The following is a 21,265-nucleotide window of genomic DNA, read 5'->3' as shown; positions in this document are numbered from 1 at the left end:
AAGAGCCCACTCTGCAAGGGGTGAGGCAGGAAGGGGAGGAGTTGTTCGGGGCTCGCGCCTCTTGTATCCCAACCGCGTCCCCTCCAGACTGAAGCTGTGAAGATGAAGAGGCAGGGGGCCCCCAAGGAGCGGAAGCGAGTCCGTATAGCTCCGGTCCAGCCAGGTGAGAACCAGCGGAGGGATGCCGAGGCTTAGCTCGTTTGGCGTGAGTGGCAGCGTGGTGCCGCGGGGAGAGCTCAGGGTTCGAATGGGCGCCCTGCCTGGGGTGACCTTGGGCTAGGCCCAACCTCTGAGGCCGTCGGTTTCCTCGTCTGTAAAATGAGAGGTGAGGCTGGGGTTGCGGCTGGGCTAGAGTCAGCTGAGCGTTTATGAGATGCTCTGCCAGGCCCTGGGGATACACCAGGAAAAATAAACGGTGCCTGCCCTCAAGGGGCGTTATGTCAGCCAGGTGGCGGGGGCAAGAAGACCCGAGGTCCACTGTGACCTCTGACACGTACCAGCCGTACCTGACCCTGGACAAGCCACTCCCTCTTTTCTTCAGTTTCCTTATCTGCAAAATGCGATTAACAGTAGCACCCACCGAGCGTTTGTGATGCCCTTTCAACCAGCACTTGTAGATGCTACCATTATTATTTAGTAACAAACATTTTACAGAAGTGAGGAGGGAGAGAGCACATACGTATGTGTATATATGTATACGGGCACCCCCTCCTGTCACACTCAGTGTGTGGCCTCGGCCAGGTCACTTCATCTCTCCTGCCCCCCAGTTTATTCATCTGAAAAATGAGCAGGGTTGTGCTAGATAGCCTCCTATCAATAACCAATCAGTAAACATTTATTATACACTTACTGTGTACCAGACACTGTGCTAATGCTAAGTACCGGAGGTCCCTTCCAGGGCTAAATCTATGTCCCTGTGATCCTGTCAATCAGAGCAGGTAACTAGTAATTTGGGGGCACCTGAGGCAAGCAGAATGAAATCTATTCTATCAACCCTGGGGTTATATTTATTGTGCCAATGTCTTGCTTGTACATAGTTGTTTGCATGTTGTCTCTCCTCTTAGAGAGCTCCTTGAGAACAGGGACTGGTTTGTTTGGGTTGGTTTTTTTTTTGGCCTTTTTTTCTATCCCTGTTGCTTAATGCATGCCTGGTGTATATTAGGTGCTTGATAAATGCTGTTTGATTTGAACCAAGTCCAAGCCTAGCTGGGGAACTGTCTCCATATAAATTAAAAGCATTGCGTAGTTTTGGGAGATTATTTTAATTTTTCATTTCCTTAAAGCACCAGTTGCCCAGCACCTGGTTGGCACAAGGTGGGTGGTGGGGGGCGGATTGTCACCATTGATGAATGCGGATGTTGCTATTCTAGGCTACCATGATGTTGAATGTAGACTGTGCAGTTGCCAGATGGTTCAGCACGCTGACAGGTTTGTTTTTGTACCTTGCAACTTTTAGAAATGACAAATGAATTTCTTATGGAGGTATGCGTGGATTCAGTGGAGTCGGCTATAAATGCAGAAAGAGGAGGTAAAAGGTACAGGGGAGGGGGGATGAAGTGTTTTCTGAACCTTTCTCACATGCCTGCAAACTGACCCTGGAGAATCCCTTGTAATCACAAGTACTGGAGAGTTTGCATCTAATCCATACTGCCTGTCTGAGCCTCAATTTCATCTGGAAAATGAACAGTGAGATAATTCAAGGTCCTGCTCTAAAAATTCTGATTTTGTGAAAAGTAAATGAAAATGGCAGCTAGGTGGTGCCATAGTGCACAAAGCTCCCATCCTGGAGTCTGGAAGATTCATCTTCTAGTGTTCAAATCTGCCTCAGGTATTTCCTAGCTGTGTGACTTTGAGCAAGTTACTTAACCCTGTATGCTTCAGTTTCCTCATCTGTAAAATGCGCTAGAGAAACAAATGGCAATCCACTCCAGTGTCTTTGCCAGGAAAACTCCAACACAACTGAAAAATGACTAAACAACAACAAAACTGAAAACAAAAGCATCATGATAAGGAGAATGTGAGGCAATCATCTGGCTCGGCCCCACAACATGAAATTGAGAGCCAAGAAGAAGAAATCTCTTTCATTTTACTTAGTAGGAACATTGACCAAACTAAACCTGAAAGATAATCTCAGAGATTTGTTGCTATCATAGCAACTAACACATTGTATCTCCTCCCCCTAGGTCACCTTTGTACTTTAGAAGTGTCTAGTTAAAAGGAGCTTCAAAGATTTCCAACCTTTCAGTAATGGTCTTCTAGTTCTTTGCCATTATTCTAATTTCATCAGCTTGCATTTTCTTCACCCCGGTCCTTTTTAAGTTTTCTGATTTTGAGCTCTGGATAGGTTCTAACTAATAACTTGCCCATGTTCTGGTCCTAGTATAACTTGGAATTACTCAGAAGCAAATCGTATACTTACTCATCTGTAAGAAAGACAGTGTACCACTGGGGTCAGTCAAGAAACTTATCCCCTGTTCCATGGTCCTTCCTCATAGTCTCCTTTGGAGTCCTGTAGAGACCTTGAGTAGGATATTAACCTTTAGATCCTTCTATGATTGAATCTACTTTGGCTGTAAAATGTAGGTGAGCCAAAAGATACAGTGTCTTGTTTTGATGACTATTTGGAACAAAGAAAGATAAGCTAGATTTTATCTTGGATTTCTGATGACCTTTAAGCTCTTTCATCATAGGTGCCGGCCGTATTGAATTGTGTTCTGGTTTGCTGGAGGGAGGAACTACACCCAGCATGGGTGAGTGAGTGTTCTTCTAAGTAACTCCTTATTAAACCCCTAGGCCTAGCCCATTGCATTGAACAGCTAGCAGGTGCTTAATAAATGTTTTTGGGTTTTGTTGCATTCATTTGACCATCTGTTGCTCTGACATAATTGAGTTAAGTATGATGTGGATTTTGAGAACTGACTGTGTAAGGAAGCTATGTGTTGTTGTAGGGAAAAAAATGCTTGAATAAGGGTCAGTGTACAAAGGACTGACCTTGGAGTCAGGAAAACTTAGGATCACGCCCCACCTCTGGCACCTCCTGTTCTCTGTCACAGGGCATGTCCCTTAACTTCCCTGTGCCAAAGGAAACTCTTAAGACTCTTGGTTGTAAAGAAAGTGCTGAACTGCCTTGGGAAGACTCTTCACTGGTACCTTCTTCCCTCCAGTGAAATCACAGATCCAGTCCAGAAAACCAAAGTCTGACCTTAGGACCTTCTGCCTTTCCTCAAGTGTAAAGTGAGAGGGTTGAGCTAGAATAATTCCCTGCAGTCCTTTACAACACTAAATCTGTAATCCTAGCTAGCTATACACTGTATCTTCCTTGTGTGTTTTAATTCCTATATCTTTGCACAACCACTCAAAACAGAAACTTTTATGAATACTTCTTTCATTCAGAGAAAGGGCTAAGCAATTTGCATTTGTATGGTTTGGGAACACAGAACTTGGACCATTAGAGTTGGTTTTAAATAGTGCTTCAGAAGACTTGGAGGAAAAACTTGAATCTCAGTGATTCTGCTGGCAGAACATGGAGACTCATAGCTATTGAATCTTAGATGTCACCTACCAGTAAAAGAATAGAATATGTTGTACATAATTCTGCGAGAAGTTTTATGGAGCCTTGAGTGACAAGTACTGTAATGATTTCAGTGTCATTCTTTGCTGATTTCTAACATTACAGTTGTCTATTACTTAGCCATGGCTCTTGTGCATTTTTCCACTTTTTCTCCACTCCCACCTTCTGTTTAATTTCTTTTGGCCTCAGAAGTTTACTCTTCCTTTTCTGCTGTGGTGACATTAAGCAACAGATTGAAGAGGCCAGAAATATTTTTGCATATATTTATCTCTAAGAGTTAAGAGTTTATTGCCCCTGCTTGGTTTTTTATCTTTGCACTGTGTATTCTTGTAGGTGTTCTACAAGTGGTTAAGCAGTGTATTCAGATCCCTGTCTTTGTGATGATCCGACCACGTGGAGGGGATTTCTTATATTCAGATCGTGAAGTAGAGGTCATGAAAGCAGACATCCGTCTTGCCAAGCTTTATGGAGCTGATGGGTTGGTATTTGGGGCATTGACTGAAGATGGACGTGTTGACAGCGAGCTCTGCATGGCACTTCTATGTAAGGATGTAATGCTGAAAGGGAAATGCCTCTTAATTATCTACAATGTGATTATATCCATATGTACTCAATATAGAAAGACTACTTGATTATGTACCTATTTTTTCCAGTCACCCTTTCCTGTACCAGTAGCCAGGTCATTTGTTAACGATGATGTTTAGAATCGGGAAGAGCCATTAATCAGACCACAGATATTAGTATGTAAAAGGTCGAATAAACCTGCTTGTCTAGTGTGATTATGTGATACTTGAGTAGCCAGCTATTGCTAGAAAAACCCTGCCCCCAGCCCCTAACTAAAAAACCCCAATTTGTGTAAGAAAATCAGACTTAGTTCCTGCCGTTTGGCATTCAGTGGGTGTCCTTGACACCCCCCCCCCCCCCATGACTGTTCTGGGAGTATGGAGTATGGCCAAGGGAAGGGCCTGATGCTTAGCAATCTCTGTTTCTTTCCTGAGTGGGCTGAGAGACGACTCTATCTCGTTTCAACAAACCCAGCTGGAGCATCCCTTGGTCTGCCTATGGCCTTGAAGGATGAAAGCCTCAGCCCCAGATATTCTTTTGAATTATGTGACTGTTCCTAGCTCTTATCTCATGAGTCATGTTGTGGGATGTATGGCAAACTGGACACAGAGATTCTGGGTTGTAATTCAGTTGACACTTAGTCAGCTGTCCGATATGTTGTATCCACAATCTATTAAGGAGTTTCCTTTGATCATGGTCATAAAAGGTACAGGCGTGCCCAGTCTGCAAAATGACATTTCAAGAGATAATTAAGCACTGAATCCTGTATTCTCTATAAAAACTACCCTTTCACTTTAAAACGGGCGATTGATTTGGGAAGTACCTCAATGGCTGTCGGCTAATAAATTCTCCACTTAAAACTTATACTCTGTGGCGTGTCTCACTCGCTTCTGGTATAACAATTAAACTTAAAGAAAAATACATTAACTTCCTATTTGTTACTCCGTGCTACAATATTTGTTGAAAGCCCGTTGTCAGGCAACCCGTTAGTACTGTTCAAATGCAACTTAAATATCAAAAAACTTTGAAAGAGGCTGCTATTCACATGTCATGATATAAGCAAAATAGACAGCAACAAACTCATTACAAGAAATTCAGATTTTAACAGTTTTGCTTTAATGACTTTGAAGTGTGAAAGATATAACAGTTTCCTCTTGAACACTGGTTTGTTCATATGGTTGTCTCCAGTCAGTGTTAATATTCATAACGATTTTGAATGGTCTTAAGTGGTTTTTAAAATTTGGACAGATTTCTGTATGTGACCATTAAGACGTACATTACAACGGATATTCAGAAACGGTACCATTTGTAAATGGACTGTTTCAGCTGCAGCATTGTTATACAAGACCTACTCAAGAATAGAGAAAAAAATTGAATAGACTTTGAAAATAACAAAGTTAACTAAAAACATTTGTTGATAATAAAAATAATGAGCTAGAATTGGGTTAATTTTCTAAAATAACTTATTGAGTTGGCAAAAATAAATTTTAAAAAGTGTCTGGTCCAAAATAGTAAAGCTGTTTTTAATAACTTAGCTGTTTTGAAATCCAGTGTGTTTAACTTAGATTTTGTTTAAAATTAGTTAGTGGTGTTTGAAAGCCTGAAATCAAGAGTTGTAGTAGTCCCCCCCACCCCCCACGTTTATGACCCTACTTAGCAGTTTCATGTTCTGGCAAGCTTGCAAAAATAGTCTATATATAGGTCTTAATTTGCATTCACATATTAGCCTTAGGATGTGTGTTGATTAAATGGCTTATGTTGATTTTAGCCAGAAGTCATTTCTAAGAATGAGTTAATTATGATATTGTTTAGAAACCTTTAGGCATTGTGCTTTGGGGAATAGAATGAAAAACAGGGCAAGGTCTCAGCCCCTGGTGAGCTTATAGTTTAGTAAAATTTTGACTCCTTTGACTTTCAGTTTACCATTTTGCTGCTTCATAGAAGTAGCTGAGAGATTTTGGAAATGGGAAGTTGAAACCTGTATAATACAGATTTTTTTTTTTGAGTAATAAACAGTGGTGTTTACTTCATGTATTTATCACATGATTTTCTTTTTTACAGCTACCTGCCGTCCTCTGCCAGTCACTTTCCACCGAGGTGAGTTACATATTTTTGGAAATTCTGTTGAAACAGACTAGTTAGTCTCTCCACCCAGTGCAGTTGTATAGGACATATTTCTATATCTTATGAGGGCTAGGCCCCAAAGTAAGACTACAAAATTTTGCACTGTTGCCGATTGGTTTCTTTAAACTGATGGAAATCACAGGTTTAGAAATGTAAAATATTGAGAAATTTTTTAAGGGAAAAAGGTGTTTTATTGTGTGGAACTTAAAGGGAAGAGAAAATGGAATATATACATGCACAAATATACATTTTACATATACACACACATACATATGTGTATATATGCACACACATATACATACATACACAATTAATTTTTAGGACCCTTAGGCCTAAAGTCATCTGTTACTTTGTCAGCATTGAGATGTATAACTAAATCATCTTGGGCATAGTTAAAAATGTGAAAATCTCATAAGAAAAGAAGGAAAAACTGGAACTTCCTGTTTTGAGTCTTAATATTTCCATTTAGATTCCTATATGGCTCAGGCCAAGTATGAATTTTTTTTTCCTGAAAAACGGAAAAGTTTTGGATTATTCGATTTTTTTAATAATGTGTGAAAAATATTTTTTGTTCATGCCTTGCCTTTTCTTGTCCAAAATTATTTCTGTAACTGTGCAATAAGGTTTTAATGTAAGATCATCTCTTTCAATTATATTATTCTTGTATAGGAAGTTCCAAAAGTCTTTTGTAGTAAGACTTTTGGGGCACTATGATTCCCAGTACAAACAGTATAGCACAACTTTCAGATGTAAGATGTTGATCATTTATGCTTCTAGAGAATATTGCTATTTTCATTAAAAAGAAGGATCTTGAACCTTCTTTCCTTAAGGACTTCTTCTTGTTGACTTTAATCTGTATATAGGTCAGTATGTTTCTTTTATGTAGATGAGGCCTCAAAGAACTGGGAATGTTATTCACATATGTGTGTGTGTGTGTGTGTGTGTGTGTATATGTGTGTGTGTGTGTATGTGTATATATCTCAACATTTCTGTCCATTTATTACTTTTTTTAAAGAAATTCTTGATTTTTTTGTATGTTTTTATATCATCTTCATTTCCAAATGTAAATACAACGTAGACCACTAACTCCTGTTCTACGATAGAATGGTTCAGCATTTTCATTGTCTATTGTATAAATATATTATATTTTAAAATTTAACTTGCCAAGCATGAACATTTTATAGCAAGTATACAGAATGCATTATTTTTGTTCCTAAAATAAAGGGGCTTTAGAATTGCCAAGCTTTAAAATATGTATCCATATCTACATCTGTATATAGTATTTCATATATTTCTGTTTTCTCCCAAATATCTGGCCCTTCCAAGGAAAATATGAAGTGGGTAGAGGGTAGAACTTTTCCCCATGGCTTTCAGCTTTCTGAAAATTTTATACCTCTGGAGAGATCCTCTCTAGAGCTCCACAGATTTGATTTTCATTCTAATATTAGGTTGGCATTGCCAAAGGTAAGCAGGGGGATGCCACTAGGAAAAAAGGCCTAGTAGCCAACTTGGTCTGCTTTCAGTTAAATTAGATTAGTGGGGGCCTCTCAGGTGTGTACTTCAGACCTCTATCTCATCAAGCGTCCTTCTGCACAGTGGCAGCACTGAGGACCAGGGCAAAGGGCTTCTATTGTCTTTGACTTCTTTCATACCTTTGCTATAGGCAGAGGGAGAGAATCTTAGAGAATTGGAGGGAAATCTCAAGCTAAAAATGATATTCAAATGTCCTATTCTGTTATTCTACTGTGAACTTTTTACATAGGATATTAGTTAAAATGGTATGATGTTCCTTTCAGAAATGATGAGTTTTATTCAACTCTGTAATTAGGATGCCATCTCCCAGGATTTTTCAGTTGATGAAGGATCTTTGATCAAAGTACAAATTGTTTTATGTATTTTCAGCCTTTGACATGGTTCAGGACCCCGTGGTCGCTCTAGAAACCCTTTTGACCTTAGGATTTGAACGTGTGTTGACCAGTGGTTGTGACAGCTCGGCATTAGAAGGGCTTCCTGTGATAAAGCAACTTGTAGAACAGGTATGCAACCCTTTAAAAATATATAGATATAGCACACTTTTGGGTACTTTAGACACTACTTTTAAGAGCCTGTAGCCTTGTTTTACATGCTATTGTTATCTTTATTATTGTTACTAGGTGGAAAAAGACCAGTAGGCAGGCGGATATTTCCTTCACATGACTAAGGAGTCAGATTTAATTGCAATTAACTCATTTATTCACATGATTATCTGCAGCAAATTTACCTTCTCTCTGCCATCCGGTATAATTCTAGGCCACCTCCTCCTCTCCATTCTTTGTGTGCATAGGAAGTACAAAATGACTTAAATGTTAACCTAAGAAAAAAGTAATATAGAGAGTAGATTCTGTAGTGCCTTCATCCCACCTCATCAGGCTACATTCTAAGACCAGTGTTATATTCTTAACATTACATTATCTTTTCCACTTCAAACCCCTCACCATCTATGTCCACCCTCCAGTTTTGAGGAGGAAATACAGCCATTTTTCCCCATATAACAGATCCATCTCAAACTACCATCATCAGAAGAAACAAACAAGTAATTTAAAGCTTTTGCATTTTTCTAAGACTAGATCAGTGTAATAACTTGATTTAGTGTTCCTTTGAACTAAGGTAAATAGGTAAAAATAACTTGGTTTCACTTTTCTATAGCTGCAAAAATAATTTTCAAAATTTGTACATGAGACTATAATTTGCTTATGCCAATCTGAAATAATCCACTTTGGTTACAGCCTGGTTGTTCATCAGAACTTTCAGTATTATCAAAGTAATAATAACTGCCTTGTATTGTACATCATGTACCATTATCTCATTTGAGCCTTACAATAGTTCTATGAGATAAGCCCTGTTATTCCTGCTTTTTTATTTTCTGGTTATGATATATAAAAATATGGGATAATATCTAAGAAAGGAGTCAGGTGTTCTAAGTATGGGTAACAGGCAAGGTGAACTGTTGATTCTCACTCCAGGAGGTAAATTTGACCTCTTAGCCATTGCTGAAATTTGATGGAATTAATTCCTTGACTGGAACATGACTTTGGAAGGGCATACCTTATTTAAAAACAAACAGGATAGGTAGAAATGGAGGTGGGGTCACGTTGTGTATTACGGTAGATTAAATTCATGAAGGAATCCAGACGTTAGAAGGGAAATCAATGGAAGTGGAAATAGAAGTGATATTTTTGTTGTAGTGTACTCCAGCCCTTGAAGTGCTAAAGGGGGCTCTCCCATGGAAGAAGTTTAAGAAGCCCTGCTATAGACCACCTACATAGAAGAAATCAGCGAGTAGTTCAGGAAATACATTACAAACCTGGCAAAAGAGCCTGACACAGAGGAAATGCTTAATAAGTCTTTTCTGTCTCCTTGCTTGCAGAGTATTACTGGCTGGAGAGAGGTTAAATGAGACAGGTTGTGTTCAGAGGTCATAGATCTCTTATATTTATCCTGGTCAGACCATGTGTAGAGAATTGTGTTTGACTTCAGGTGCCACATTTTGTGTAGGCTTTAATTGCCTCCAACAATCCCCTTGATAAAAGGATTTGTTCCTTTTGGATTCAGTCAAAGGGCTGCACTTGAGGACCTAGTAGACCACATGTGTCCTCGAGGCTGCAAGTTCCCCACCCCTGAGAGTATTTAGAGGAGAACTGGATGGTGACAGGCCTTGAGATCATGTTGTATCTGGATCAGCTGAAGGAGCTGGGGTTGTTTGGCCTGGAGAAAAGAAGACTTACTGTGGATGTATCTGTCTTGAGGTATTTAAAGGGTTATCACGGATGTGAGAGCTTAGGTTTGCTCTCTTTGCCTTGGGGCAGAGCGAGGAGCCTTGAGTGGTAGCTGCAGAGAGGCAGCTTTTGGCTGATAAAATGAAAACTTCATAACAATTAGTTATTTGCAGGCACAATAGACTGCCTTGGTTTGCACTTTTTTCATTGAATTTGTTGAGCCCAGGCTGTGGGTGCTCTCTGGTTCAGAGTGTCATAGAAGAGATTTTTATTCAGGCACTGACTGGACTAGAGCCTTAGAGGCTTTTTCTAACCAAGATTCTTAGCTTCTGGAAAATCAACTCAGTCAAGAGTATTTCTTCTTCCCTCATCTCCAAAAGTAACTATGATGACTCCTTGTAAACAACAAAACATTTTTATTTTAACCATTTAAAATAGAATTCTTCCTAAAATGTAATAGGCACTTTTTTTTTTTTTGCTTTAGTAAGCACAACATGCCAACCTTAATTTCACCTTGTTTTAAGCATCTATTTGTATTTATTTAGTACTTTTGTGGGTCTGTTATATCACCAGTTACTACCCAACTCTACTTTCTCATCCTGTGTAGCTCTGTACTGGGCTTTCAAAGGGAGTCCACCCAACAGTAGAGTTCCCTTCCGTTGAGGTAACGTCCATTCAGTGAATAGGCCTCTTTTAAGAAAGAAAAGAAAAAAATCAAACTGGGAGGGGAGGATCCTCAGGGTTGCTATTCTAAGGAGAAACAGTTACCATTGACATTTACTCTAAGGCTGGAGGGTCCAAAATACAAGCATTAAGTGGAGGCTGGGCCAGGACCTGTTGTGGTCCAATCTATGAGCTACTGAGTGAACCAGGCTTCATGAAGGAAAAGAAAGATCTAGCCAGTAATCCCCAAGTTAAGTGGGCAGCTTCTGGCCATCAGTTTTTTTTTCTTTTTATAATTAAAGAGGCCTATTCACTGAATGGGTGTTACCTCACTCTAAGTGAGTACATAAAAAGGCCATAGCCTAAAAGGGTCAGGTCTCCCTGGGCCATCTACAGTCACCCTGATTAATATCTGGTCACTGGATCCAGATGGCTCTGGAGGAGAAAGTGAGGCTGGTGACCTTGCATAGCCCTCCCTCACTCAACTCAAAGTCAACTGCAAGTCATGTCACCATTTCCCTGATGCCATGGTCTGCTTCAAAAACGAAGGACAAACACATCAACAGCAGACCCTTCCATTAGTTACTACTTGGGTGCCCTGAAACATATACACTGTCAATCTGGTATTCCTTGTCTTTGCTATATTATCAGTCTCTCCTCTTTTTCCAGCTGTGTATCTCTTGGGATAACATCATTTATGCCACTTCCTGCATATATCAGCATTGGTAATATACTGTAGCCTAATGACATCTTTCATATCATCCTCCATTGTGCTATGGGTGAACTGAACTTTTAATTATTTAGAAATTGTGATGTCTCACTGCCATATAGCATCACTACATGATATGAAAGTTAAAAATGAATTTTCGTTTCAGGGAGAAACTTTGGGTTATTGAAAGGACTGTCTAGTTTCCCAAATGCAATCTTGGCCCCTGGCTTTTGTCTATTCAATTTAAGGCCAAGCTCACTGTCCATCTGCAGTGTCAGTCTAAAATCTGTGTGCATCACTTCAGCACATGTTGATTAAGTGGTTTTCACATGCAGATCTTTGTGCTGGATGCTGGGGATCCAAAGATGAGAGTGAAACAGCTCCTTCCCTCATCCCCTAGGAGGAGGAAACATGTCCTCAGAGAAGTCAATATGAAGTAGATAAAAGGAATATAGAATAGTTTCTAGAGGGAGAAAGTACTGTCAGCTAGGGGGTCAGAAAAAGTTTGGGGAGGAGATGGCAGCTGAGAAGGAAGCTCTGCAGTCTGGGAGATGAAATAAGAAGGGGATCCCACCTGGGCAAAGGCACATGGACCAGAGGGGAATTGTGGGTACACATAGTAGCCAGGGGGCCAGTTTGATCAGAACAGAGAGTACCTAAGTACCTAAGAGGGAATAGTACTAAATCAGAAAAATGGGGGCGGGGGGGGGGGAGGTATCAGATTGTCCAGGGCTTTAAGTACTAGGCCAAGGATTTTTGTATTTCATCATAGAGACAGTAAGGATCCGCTGCTGATTTGTGTATGTGGGAATGACATGGTTAAATCTGTTTTAGGAATATTGGTTGGCAAGTCTTTGGGATATAGATTGGAGAGGGGAAAGCCAGAAAACAGTGAAATTAGTAAGCTGCTATATAATAGTCTAAGTGATAATGAGAGCTTGAACTGGGGGAGACTCGTGTGAAACAGTAGATAATGAGGTAGAATTGATAGCATCTCATTAGACATGAGGTGGGAGTGTTCGGCTGAGAAAGAAGGAAGAGTTAGGAGGGAAGCTGTGAATAAACCTTGTTATTGGAAGACCGATGATGTCCTCAATAGAAAGAGGGAAGTTTGGAGGAGGAATAGGTTGGGCAGGGGACAGTAGATGAGTGATCCATATAAGAGATGACAACTCTGGTCTCTTCGCTGAATTGTATGTCATAGAGTGGACAATAAGCAGCCTTTTATCTACTTGGTTTTTCCTTGTGTATATCGTTTAGTATCTCTAAAGCTAATGTGGGAAATTGGACTGAATCTGTGTGGCTTGGAGAACATGCTCCAGAACTTACTTTCTTGCAGAAGTTGTTATTGGTTCCATAGTTCTTGCCACTGCTCCCCTTCCCCACCCCCACAAAAAAAGAAAAGAAAAGAAAAAGTGAGGGATATAAAACCTACTGTTTTGCCTCCTGGGCCATATATTGTTCCTCCTTTTCTGAAGTTAATGGTTGTTGACTTAAAGGTCAAAGCAGCATTCATTCAAGTTGTCTTTTCCACAAATTCTGAAATGATCTTTCATTGAAGGTAAGAACATAATGGGAGAAGTCAGAAAAAAAAATTTACCTCCACAATAAAACATTCTCTGTAAGCAACAGATAAAAGTATGATTCCTTTGGAAGCTCTGAGATAACTTAAAGCTATGGATCTTACAGCATTCATACCTGTGGGAACATTCACCTTGCCTTTATTTAAATTTGAGTGAAGTTGATTCATTAGCAGATGCTACGTTTGACAGGCATTGTCAAAATAGAATAGGTTTATTAGCATTGAAAAATTTTAGGGGTAGACTGTTCAGAAATTAATCTGTTTCCTTACCCCCCCCCCCCCGCCCTCCAAAAAGAAATACACAACATTTGTTTTCACAGCTTCATTGTCCGGGGTTTATTTTATTTTACTTACATAAAGTCTTTGGCCTCTACCAAAGCCATACTGCCATCCATCCATGCCTCCTCGTGGCATGGGGGGGTGGGAGGTGGAGGTGGTTAAATAACCCCGAACTGTCATAGGCCATGTCAATGGAGTATAAGCTCTGGCCAATTCTCACATGCTGGAAAGGCTTAATTATAACAACTACATGTCTCTTGTCTGGATTAGGTACATTTAGAGAGGTGCAGCACTGCTTTGCATTAAGTGGTTAATTTTTCGGCCATAGGAACCCTCAGAAATGTTACTGCTGTGTTATAGAGGGGTTATAATCTGTGTGTGTGATAGGATTACCCTTACAAACCAAATTGAGGGGCTTGAAATATTGACTAATGGCATGTCCTATTTTCTAAATAACTCAACCCTTCCAAAAAATACATGGAGCTCAACTATATTTGCTTCTCCCTTTAGCTTTTAACTGAAGGAAATTTGAAACCCACATCGCAATAGCCTATACAGTATACCTGGGTCTATTGTGTTAATTATAATTTAATTAAGGGAATATGAATTGTGTTTTAGCTTTGCATTAACAGTGCCTTAGAGGTTGTTGAAATGAGTACAACTTAGCTTGTCATTACAGGTAAGAGGGGAATGGATTTGTCTCTTCTGTTCCCTTCCCTGCTTGTTGCCACTTTGACGTCCTTCCCTGTGGTGGTTTCTTTTGCTCCTTGCTGCTGCTTTGTCTCTTCTCTTGTGGGTGCCTCTGCTCGGCTTCACTGTCACGGTTTCTCTTCTTTACTACATTCTTCTCTCTACTTCTCCTTGTTTTACAGTGTTCCCTTGATGTTCCATGTTCTTGACTTTTCCTCTCCTCTCTGCCTCACTTCCCCTCTCTCTCCTTAGGTCGTTCTTTTTCATACCCATTCCTCTTGACTATCTCTCCTGTTCTTTTCATCTTCCTCCTACCCTTTGTCTTCTTTCTCCCCTCACTTCTTCCTTTCCCCGGCTTCTGTCTTCCTTTCTTTCGTTCTTTCTTTCTCTTCTTATCCTCTGCAACTATCTTTCCCTTCTTTCCCTTGACCCTTAATTGTCCATAATATGGAATGCAGGTATGCTTTTTAGTACTTATCTATGATTGAATGATACTCTTCCCATTTGCCATGTGTCCATATGAAGGGAAAAACCCAATCTTCTCACCAAGTCAGTTAAGTTAGCTCCCCAGCTAGATTTTTTTTCTTGTGTTTTAATATCACTTAATAGAAAAAAAAACTTATTACATTATATGTTCATTTACCATTAAAGCAATTGAAAAGGCACTGGCTGATGTGAGAACATAGCTAACATTTACATACGTTGTCTCTTTTGGACTCCACACAACAACCTTGTGATGTAGGTGAGGCTGAGAGGTTAAGAGACCTGTCCATAATCACACAGCTACTGTCTACGGCAGGATTTGAACTCAGATCTTCCTGACTCCAAGCCTAGCACTCTCTCTACTGCACCACCCAGCTGTAATGAGAAAACTGGTCCATGTTTTTAAAACTCATCCTAGTCTAGATAACCAAGAATGGAACTTGTTTACTTTCAACTTTATTTTCATTTTGCTCTACATGTAATAATGGTAGCTAGCATTTACATAGCACTTTAAGGTTTGCAAAGTGCTTTATAAATATTATCTCATTTGATTCTTACAACAACCCTGACAGGTGGGTGCTATTATTCCCATTTTACAGATGAGGAAACTGAGGCAGCAGTTGAGTTTGACATGTAGGTAGTGTGGCTTGTTTGGGGTAACTTTCATTTCCATTGTCACTATTAACCCACCTGCTTCCAAGAGCCCCAGTGACTTTGAGTCAGTGGGGTCATTGTGTTCTAAATTCTAGTTTTAACAGTTATTTATCACGATAGACCCCAAAATGGTGGAACGTTGCAAGTTTAAACAAAAGTCAGGAAATCACAAGTTTTGTCTTCTGCCATTATTAGAATGTGAGTTGTATTTAGGAACTAGTATTTCATTACTAGGAACTAGGTAAGGAATACATTAAACTGTAGTTCTAGTTAATCGATGTGATGATCCAGCAGGAATACTTGAGGATGTCAGGTTTACGGTTATGGCATTCCTTTTTCAGTAATTTATCTTTTAGAATTATCTTGATGCTGCTACTTTTCCTTGTGGAAAATCAACTCTCATCATCCCCTCAATAAATTAGTGATCATTTGAGATAGAAATTTTTGGGATTTCATTAGTGGTGATTAAGAATAGATTTTATAGTGTTTTATGAAGTACTTTCTCATACTTCATGTCACTTACTTGTTCCCTGTGCCTGGTGAAAAAAATGCTATTGTCCTTGTTTGCAGATGAGGATACAGGGCCTTAGAGATAGGGAGTCAAGGCCCAACATTGTCCAACTGGGGCATGAGTCTTGTGGCTCCAGATTTTTCCAGTAAACTACATTTGTTAATCTAGATTCTCCTAGCTTCAATAATCTTTTAAGCCACTTGGGTTCTGTTAAGACATCTCTCCTTCAGTATGTTAAAATTAACCTTTTAGGTCTGGTAAAGCTCTTCTGTCATAGCTCTTTGTTAGGGCAGAAAGTAGCTTACATTGGATAAGAGAATACAACTAGCCCACTCAAAGGCTCAAAAGAAATATGGCGGACCTATTTGAAATCAGACTCTAAACCTGATACTAAGAAACTCAGTGTGCTTTGACTCATATTTCTATTCTCTGATTCATCATCATATGCAAAGGAAGAATATTTAAACTTGCCTTTTTTCTTTTTTCAGGCAAAAGGCAAGATTGTGGTAATGCCAGGTATTTATTTATTTATCCATTTGCTAGCAATAACTGAAATTTAGTGTAAGATGAGAAAGGAGGCAGATAGAGACAGAAGAGAACAGTCTAGCAAGCATTGTTTCAAAAAGAAGAGTGCAGTATTCAGGGAAAATGTTCTAGACTGGCAGACCTGTGCTGACTAAGTATTTCACAGAGTGGGGTATCTTGGTGTGAAGAGAATATTCTGGTAGGGGGTGAGCTAGTGAGGACTGAGAATTGGAGAAATCCCAGGGTGGGAGAGCGTGTCCGTGGAGGCAAGGCTTGGCTTTTGTGGTAAGGGTTTCCTGGAATCATGGGAGTTTTCCTATGGTTACTACTTTCTGGTGTGGATTTTTTACGGAGGAGAAACAACATCATGCTCTTAGGAGAAATTCTGTGCTAGAAGGATGGACAGCAATGTAGAATTATGCCTTTGGGGATAGTATCAAGGTCAGCAGGTCCAAGTCAGTGAGTCTGTAAGTGGAGGTGAAGGACATGGAAAGATGATCTAGTAAGTAGTATTTGAGAGGAAGATTGAACTATTTGGGGAAAGTGCAGATAGAGATAAATGGAGCATCAAATAAAAGGGGTGCTTTCTAAATTGCTGAAGATCATTGGCCACCAAATTCTGACTTTTAGCCATTAAATCCATGATGAAAATAATTTATTGTAGGTGCTTCCAGTAGTACGTAAGAATTGTGACTTAGAGGGAAAATGGATGGTTCACTTTGGAAAGAGTTAGTTAAGGTGACCCAGGGTCAAAGTGAAGAACTTTACTCAGAAGAAGGAACTTTGAGATAGAATTGGGGGTAGGTGGGAGGCAGGGAAAGCAGAGAGGGAAGAGGAAGAGTATGGTTATGAGTTAGATAGAAGTTGGAGTTTAAAAAAGGAATTTTGAAATAGAACAAGGCAAAGGACTGGACCCTGGTCAGATGGAATTATAATAAAGTGAGAGCCATACATGAAAAAATAGTTAATGTTTCAGGGAAGGTACTCTGTTTATTGTCTCTTTGAGTTTAGAGAAAGACATTCTGTATTTAGTTTTTGCTTAAAGCAGATAATTTAAAATTTCATGCACTATTTAAAACTCAGCTTCCTAAATTGCTGAAAACTTTAGTGATAATATAGTAACAGCGTTTAGTATGAATAAATGCATAGCAAGGGGAGAAATTTATGCCTATGAGGAGATCATTGTCAGTAGAGCAAAAACTCTTTAATAATGAGAACAATTAACAATATAGTAGTTGAGACAGTTGGTTATTTCTGGAGAAAATAAAGTTGTCATTAAGGTTAAGTGACTTGAAATTTCAGCTTCCTTATGTTCATTTGTTGTAAAATGATTCAGTACAAATTTAGAAGAGGTCACATTTAACTGAATATCTGGGGCATTCTGTACATTGCCCAGAAACTATCATTGATGAGGATTGATTTAGTACAGAAAGGTGGGAAAAGAATAAGCAAGAGTTATGCATCTAGACTGCAACACTGAGGGACTGCCTTAGCAGCTAGCAACTTCCATGTTAGAAATTAGTAAAATAGAATAATTTACAATATTTAAGTTTGAGAAAATAGACATAACCCAGAAGAAAGTCTGTAAGTAGTACAGCAATTTCTTGAAAAGAGAGGTCTAGAACTATACCCTATTCACCAATTTTAGCCAAGACCAGATAAGTAGAACTGGTCATTTATGGCTTACAGGATGGCTTGGGGGGTCAGTGAGCCATGAGGCCTTATTTCTGTTGAAGATAATGTTATTGGCAGCAAAAGTTCTGGGGTACGACTTAAGTTTCCTTTATTTTTAAGATGCGTAATTCAGACTCATGTACAAAGGAGATATATATTCATTTCCTCTTTGGCTCATCATAATATCATTAATGAAATCCCATAGGAAAACATTAACGTGACATAATAAAAATCTCAGTTAAGAATCCTGATAATTGTCTAACCCTAATCATTCATTTAAAAATGAGTTGGTTGTAAGAGACCAAAGTGTACTTTGCTGACTCAAAGTATTGTGACTGTAGTAACTAGACTTCTATTTGTCTAAAGTGGTTGCTGACATCCATAGTGATTACCCTCAGGCACCTCAAGGTCTGTTTTGATAATTCATATTCATGTATGTTTAGTGTATATTTTTTTAAATTGATAGCTTATTGTTTACACGGTAACGCTGTTAACTAGAATTTCTGATCAGAGTGTATCCTATTCCCCAGCCACACACCTGTTGTCTTTGAATGTGTGCTGTCCTTACTGTCTTGGATTCTTTACCCTTATTAGCTTGGGGACCTGAGCATTCAGTCCCACTTTCTGGGCCTTAGTCTACTTGGTTGTAAAATAAGGGGTTGCCAGGTGTTCCAGAAAGGCCCTTCCGGAAATTTGGCATACAAGTTTGAACCCTGGACTGGGCTGGTCCGGACTTCCAGGCAGTTAGAAATGAAAGGAAGGGAGAGATGTGGTCATTGATTTGGATGGTAGAGCTAAGGGTAGTGGGGAAGAGGATTCTGAGGTTCAAAGCCTGGACGATGTATGTGGAGAGTGGCTGTGGCAGGGACAGAACCAGAGGAATCAGGAGGGGAGCTGGTTTTGAGGGACCTCGGAAATCTGTTGTGCACGCATTGACCTTGTGGCATCCGGAGGGAAAGTGTACAAGGTGCTGGAAATCCACCCATTGTGACTGGACCTCATGGATCGCACTCATGTCTCAGCCGCAGTTTGTGTTTTGAGCCTATCAGGCCGCTTGTTAGCACATGTTCTTTGGATTCTTAATTCGGAGTCTCATAGCTGAAGCTTCGGTGAGCGAGGGTGGATGTATTCTTTCCCAGAATCATCTTATTAGATAAGCTATAATATAGACACATCAAAACCCGAGACAAATGGAAACGAAGGGCCCGCACAATGATAACTCTTGTGTGTGTGTGGGGTTCGGTGCACTGTCCTCATAGGCACTCGTGAAAGGGGGTAGTGGGTGTGAAGACACCGTTATGCAGATGAGGAAACTGAGGCGCTGAAATCGGATGATTTTGCCATAGTATAGAGTAAAAGCCTCAAAGCCGGAGGTGCCAGGTGGCCTCTCTAGTGGCCTTTGCCTGACCTCAGTTTTTCCTCTGAGAACAAAGTTGTAGACCCATCAGAGGGGAAGTGGGAAGAGAAAAGTGTTTTCTGAGCCGAGTGACCAGAATAGTCCAGACAAGCCCCGAGGGCGACTGCGCAGGCGCGGGGGCGGGGGATCCTTCTTCACCACGGCTCATTGGCCTGGGCAGGGAGGGGGCGCTGCAGAGCTTGGCCTCCGGTTAGACTTGACTCAGTTAAGCTGGTGGGGGGAGGGGTGACGCGAGGCTGGTGCCCCCATGAAGTAGCATTGGGCTCTCTCCTCCAGGGGGCGGCATAACCGAGAGAAACCTGCAGAGGATCCTCGAGGGCTCGGGCGCCACCGAATTCCACTGCTCAGCTCGCTCTGCCAGGGACTCGGGCATGAGGTTCCGGTAGGTGCGGGGCCTGGGAAGGGAGGAGCCTCTTTGTGGGCGGGGCTTTGTGGAGGGGCAGGGCTTTCCACCCAGGACTCAACCTCCCTGCTCAGCCGAGGGAAGCTTGGCTAGTCTTGGCCTTCTGTCAGAGCTGGCTTAGTAGGGAAAGGGGAGAAATCTCACTTTTGTGGTGCATGTTCTTCATCATCATAAAAATAGCTAACGTTTGCATCGCACTTAGGATGTGCCGGGCACTGTGCGTTTATTCCCATCGATCCTCACTACAGCCCCGGTAGGGGGTGCTGTTATTAACCTCCATTTTTTAGAGGAGGAATCTGGGACAAAGTGAAGTGACTCGCCCAGGGTCACACAACTACTACGTGTCTGAGGCTGAATTGGAACCAGATCTTCCTGACTCCAGACCTGGGCCCTGTTCACTGGACAACCAACCAACCTCCTGACACTGCTGTTATCATCAACAACAAAGGAAAGAGACGACCTGGGAATGCAAAACTTAAAATGGAAGGACCCTGCAAAAAATGATCCCGATTTTCTCCATCCCCCCAGACTTTGGCCAACAGAAAACATTTTCATTTACTTTGGGTCTTATGAATTGCAGTATGCAAAGCCTGGGAAGTATGCTGCTAAGAGAGATCGCAGAGTCTGGAGTCCAGTTCTTCTGGGCTACCCTGATCTGTATCTCTGTCACCAGGGCTAGACAGAAGCAGTGTTAGGGATTTAGATGCAAGTAGCACGTGCCATCTATGGAAGAACATACTTACCTGCTCAAGGCTATCAAAGTTAATGTAATAATCTGTTCCTTTATGATTTCTTTGACAGAAATACCTCTGTTACCATGGGAGCTTCACTTTCCAGCTCAGAATATTCCTCAAAGATAACTGATGTGGCAAAAGTAAGGACTTTGAGTGCCATTGCAAAGAGCGTCCTATAGGAGTATCAGAAGCCCTGGGAGAGACGTGCACACCAGGCTAAAGATTCAGAGAGGCTTGATGTCTGAAGCTCTATGACTCAGTTACTCTAGCTTTGCCCTTCTCTGGGCAGGTCAGGGGATTGACCTTGTCATACATGGACCATGGAGAATTCTTCCAGGAGAGCCACAGTTAATTGGAGAAGCTGCAGTCTCTTCATCTGATCATTCTTGCCAGCCTTCTCCATCATCATGACTAAATGTAGCTGGATCGAGACTCTGCCATAGATTTAGTCTGCCCAGTAAATGGGATTAATTGAGAAGCTGGAAAAAATTAAATTCAAGATTTACCTTTGATTTGCCTTTGTGAAATAAAATTTTCACTTCTGTTAGATTTTTGTCAATTTAATTTCTTTCTGCATGTAGTTTTTAGCCCAGGTAGAAAGAATAATTTGGCTTTTGGATTGAACTTTTGGGGATGGTAATTAGGGTTAAGTGACTTGCCCCGGGCCACACAGCTAGTAAGTGTCCAAGTCCAGTTTTGAACTCCAATCCTCCTAACTCCAGGGCTTGCGTTTTATCCACTGCCCCACCTATCTGCCCCTTGGATTGGACTTTGAAGCTATCAGTCAACCAACTAACAAGTATTTGTTGATCGCCTCTTATGTGGCCTATATTTTATGTAGTTTGGGGAGAGAGAAGTATGAAAAATGGTTCTTGCAACTAACTATTCCACTCTCTGCTCATCTTTTTTCCTGAACTTCCAAAACAT

The 21,265-nt window shown here is 40.6% G+C and overlaps 1 protein-coding gene across 3 annotated transcripts; it reads left to right on the top strand.

Annotated features, from left to right (window-relative positions):
• Window positions 1-8: 8 nt before the first annotated feature.
• CUTC (cutC copper transporter) lies at window positions 9-20,885 on the top strand. Of its 3 annotated transcripts, none has more exons than XM_036736375.1 (9): window positions 9-163; window positions 1,457-1,528; window positions 2,691-2,750; window positions 3,905-4,114; window positions 6,197-6,232; window positions 8,162-8,295; window positions 16,074-16,101; window positions 19,478-19,583; window positions 20,406-20,885. In XM_036736375.1, exons 1-9 carry the CDS (start codon window positions 103-105, stop codon window positions 20,515-20,517), a joined length of 819 nt encoding a protein of 272 aa, XP_036592270.1. In that variant the 5' UTR covers window positions 9-102; the 3' UTR covers window positions 20,518-20,885. The 3 variants fall into 3 exon arrangements, with proteins under 3 accessions (XP_036592270.1, XP_036592272.1, XP_036592271.1); XM_036736377.1 differs by having other exon boundaries at window positions 77-163; window positions 1,457-1,535; XM_036736376.1 differs by lacking the exon at window positions 1,457-1,528 and adding an exon at window positions 1,371-1,428 and having other exon boundaries at window positions 77-163.
• Window positions 20,886-21,265: the final 380 nt, after the last annotated feature.

Source organism: Trichosurus vulpecula, chromosome 8, assembly GCF_011100635.1.
Source record: "Trichosurus vulpecula isolate mTriVul1 chromosome 8, mTriVul1.pri, whole genome shotgun sequence".
NCBI classification, from domain to species: domain Eukaryota; kingdom Metazoa; phylum Chordata; class Mammalia; order Diprotodontia; family Phalangeridae; genus Trichosurus; species Trichosurus vulpecula.
Note: the sequence above shows the minus strand (reverse complement) of the source record. Positions and strands in the feature narration are given on the sequence as shown.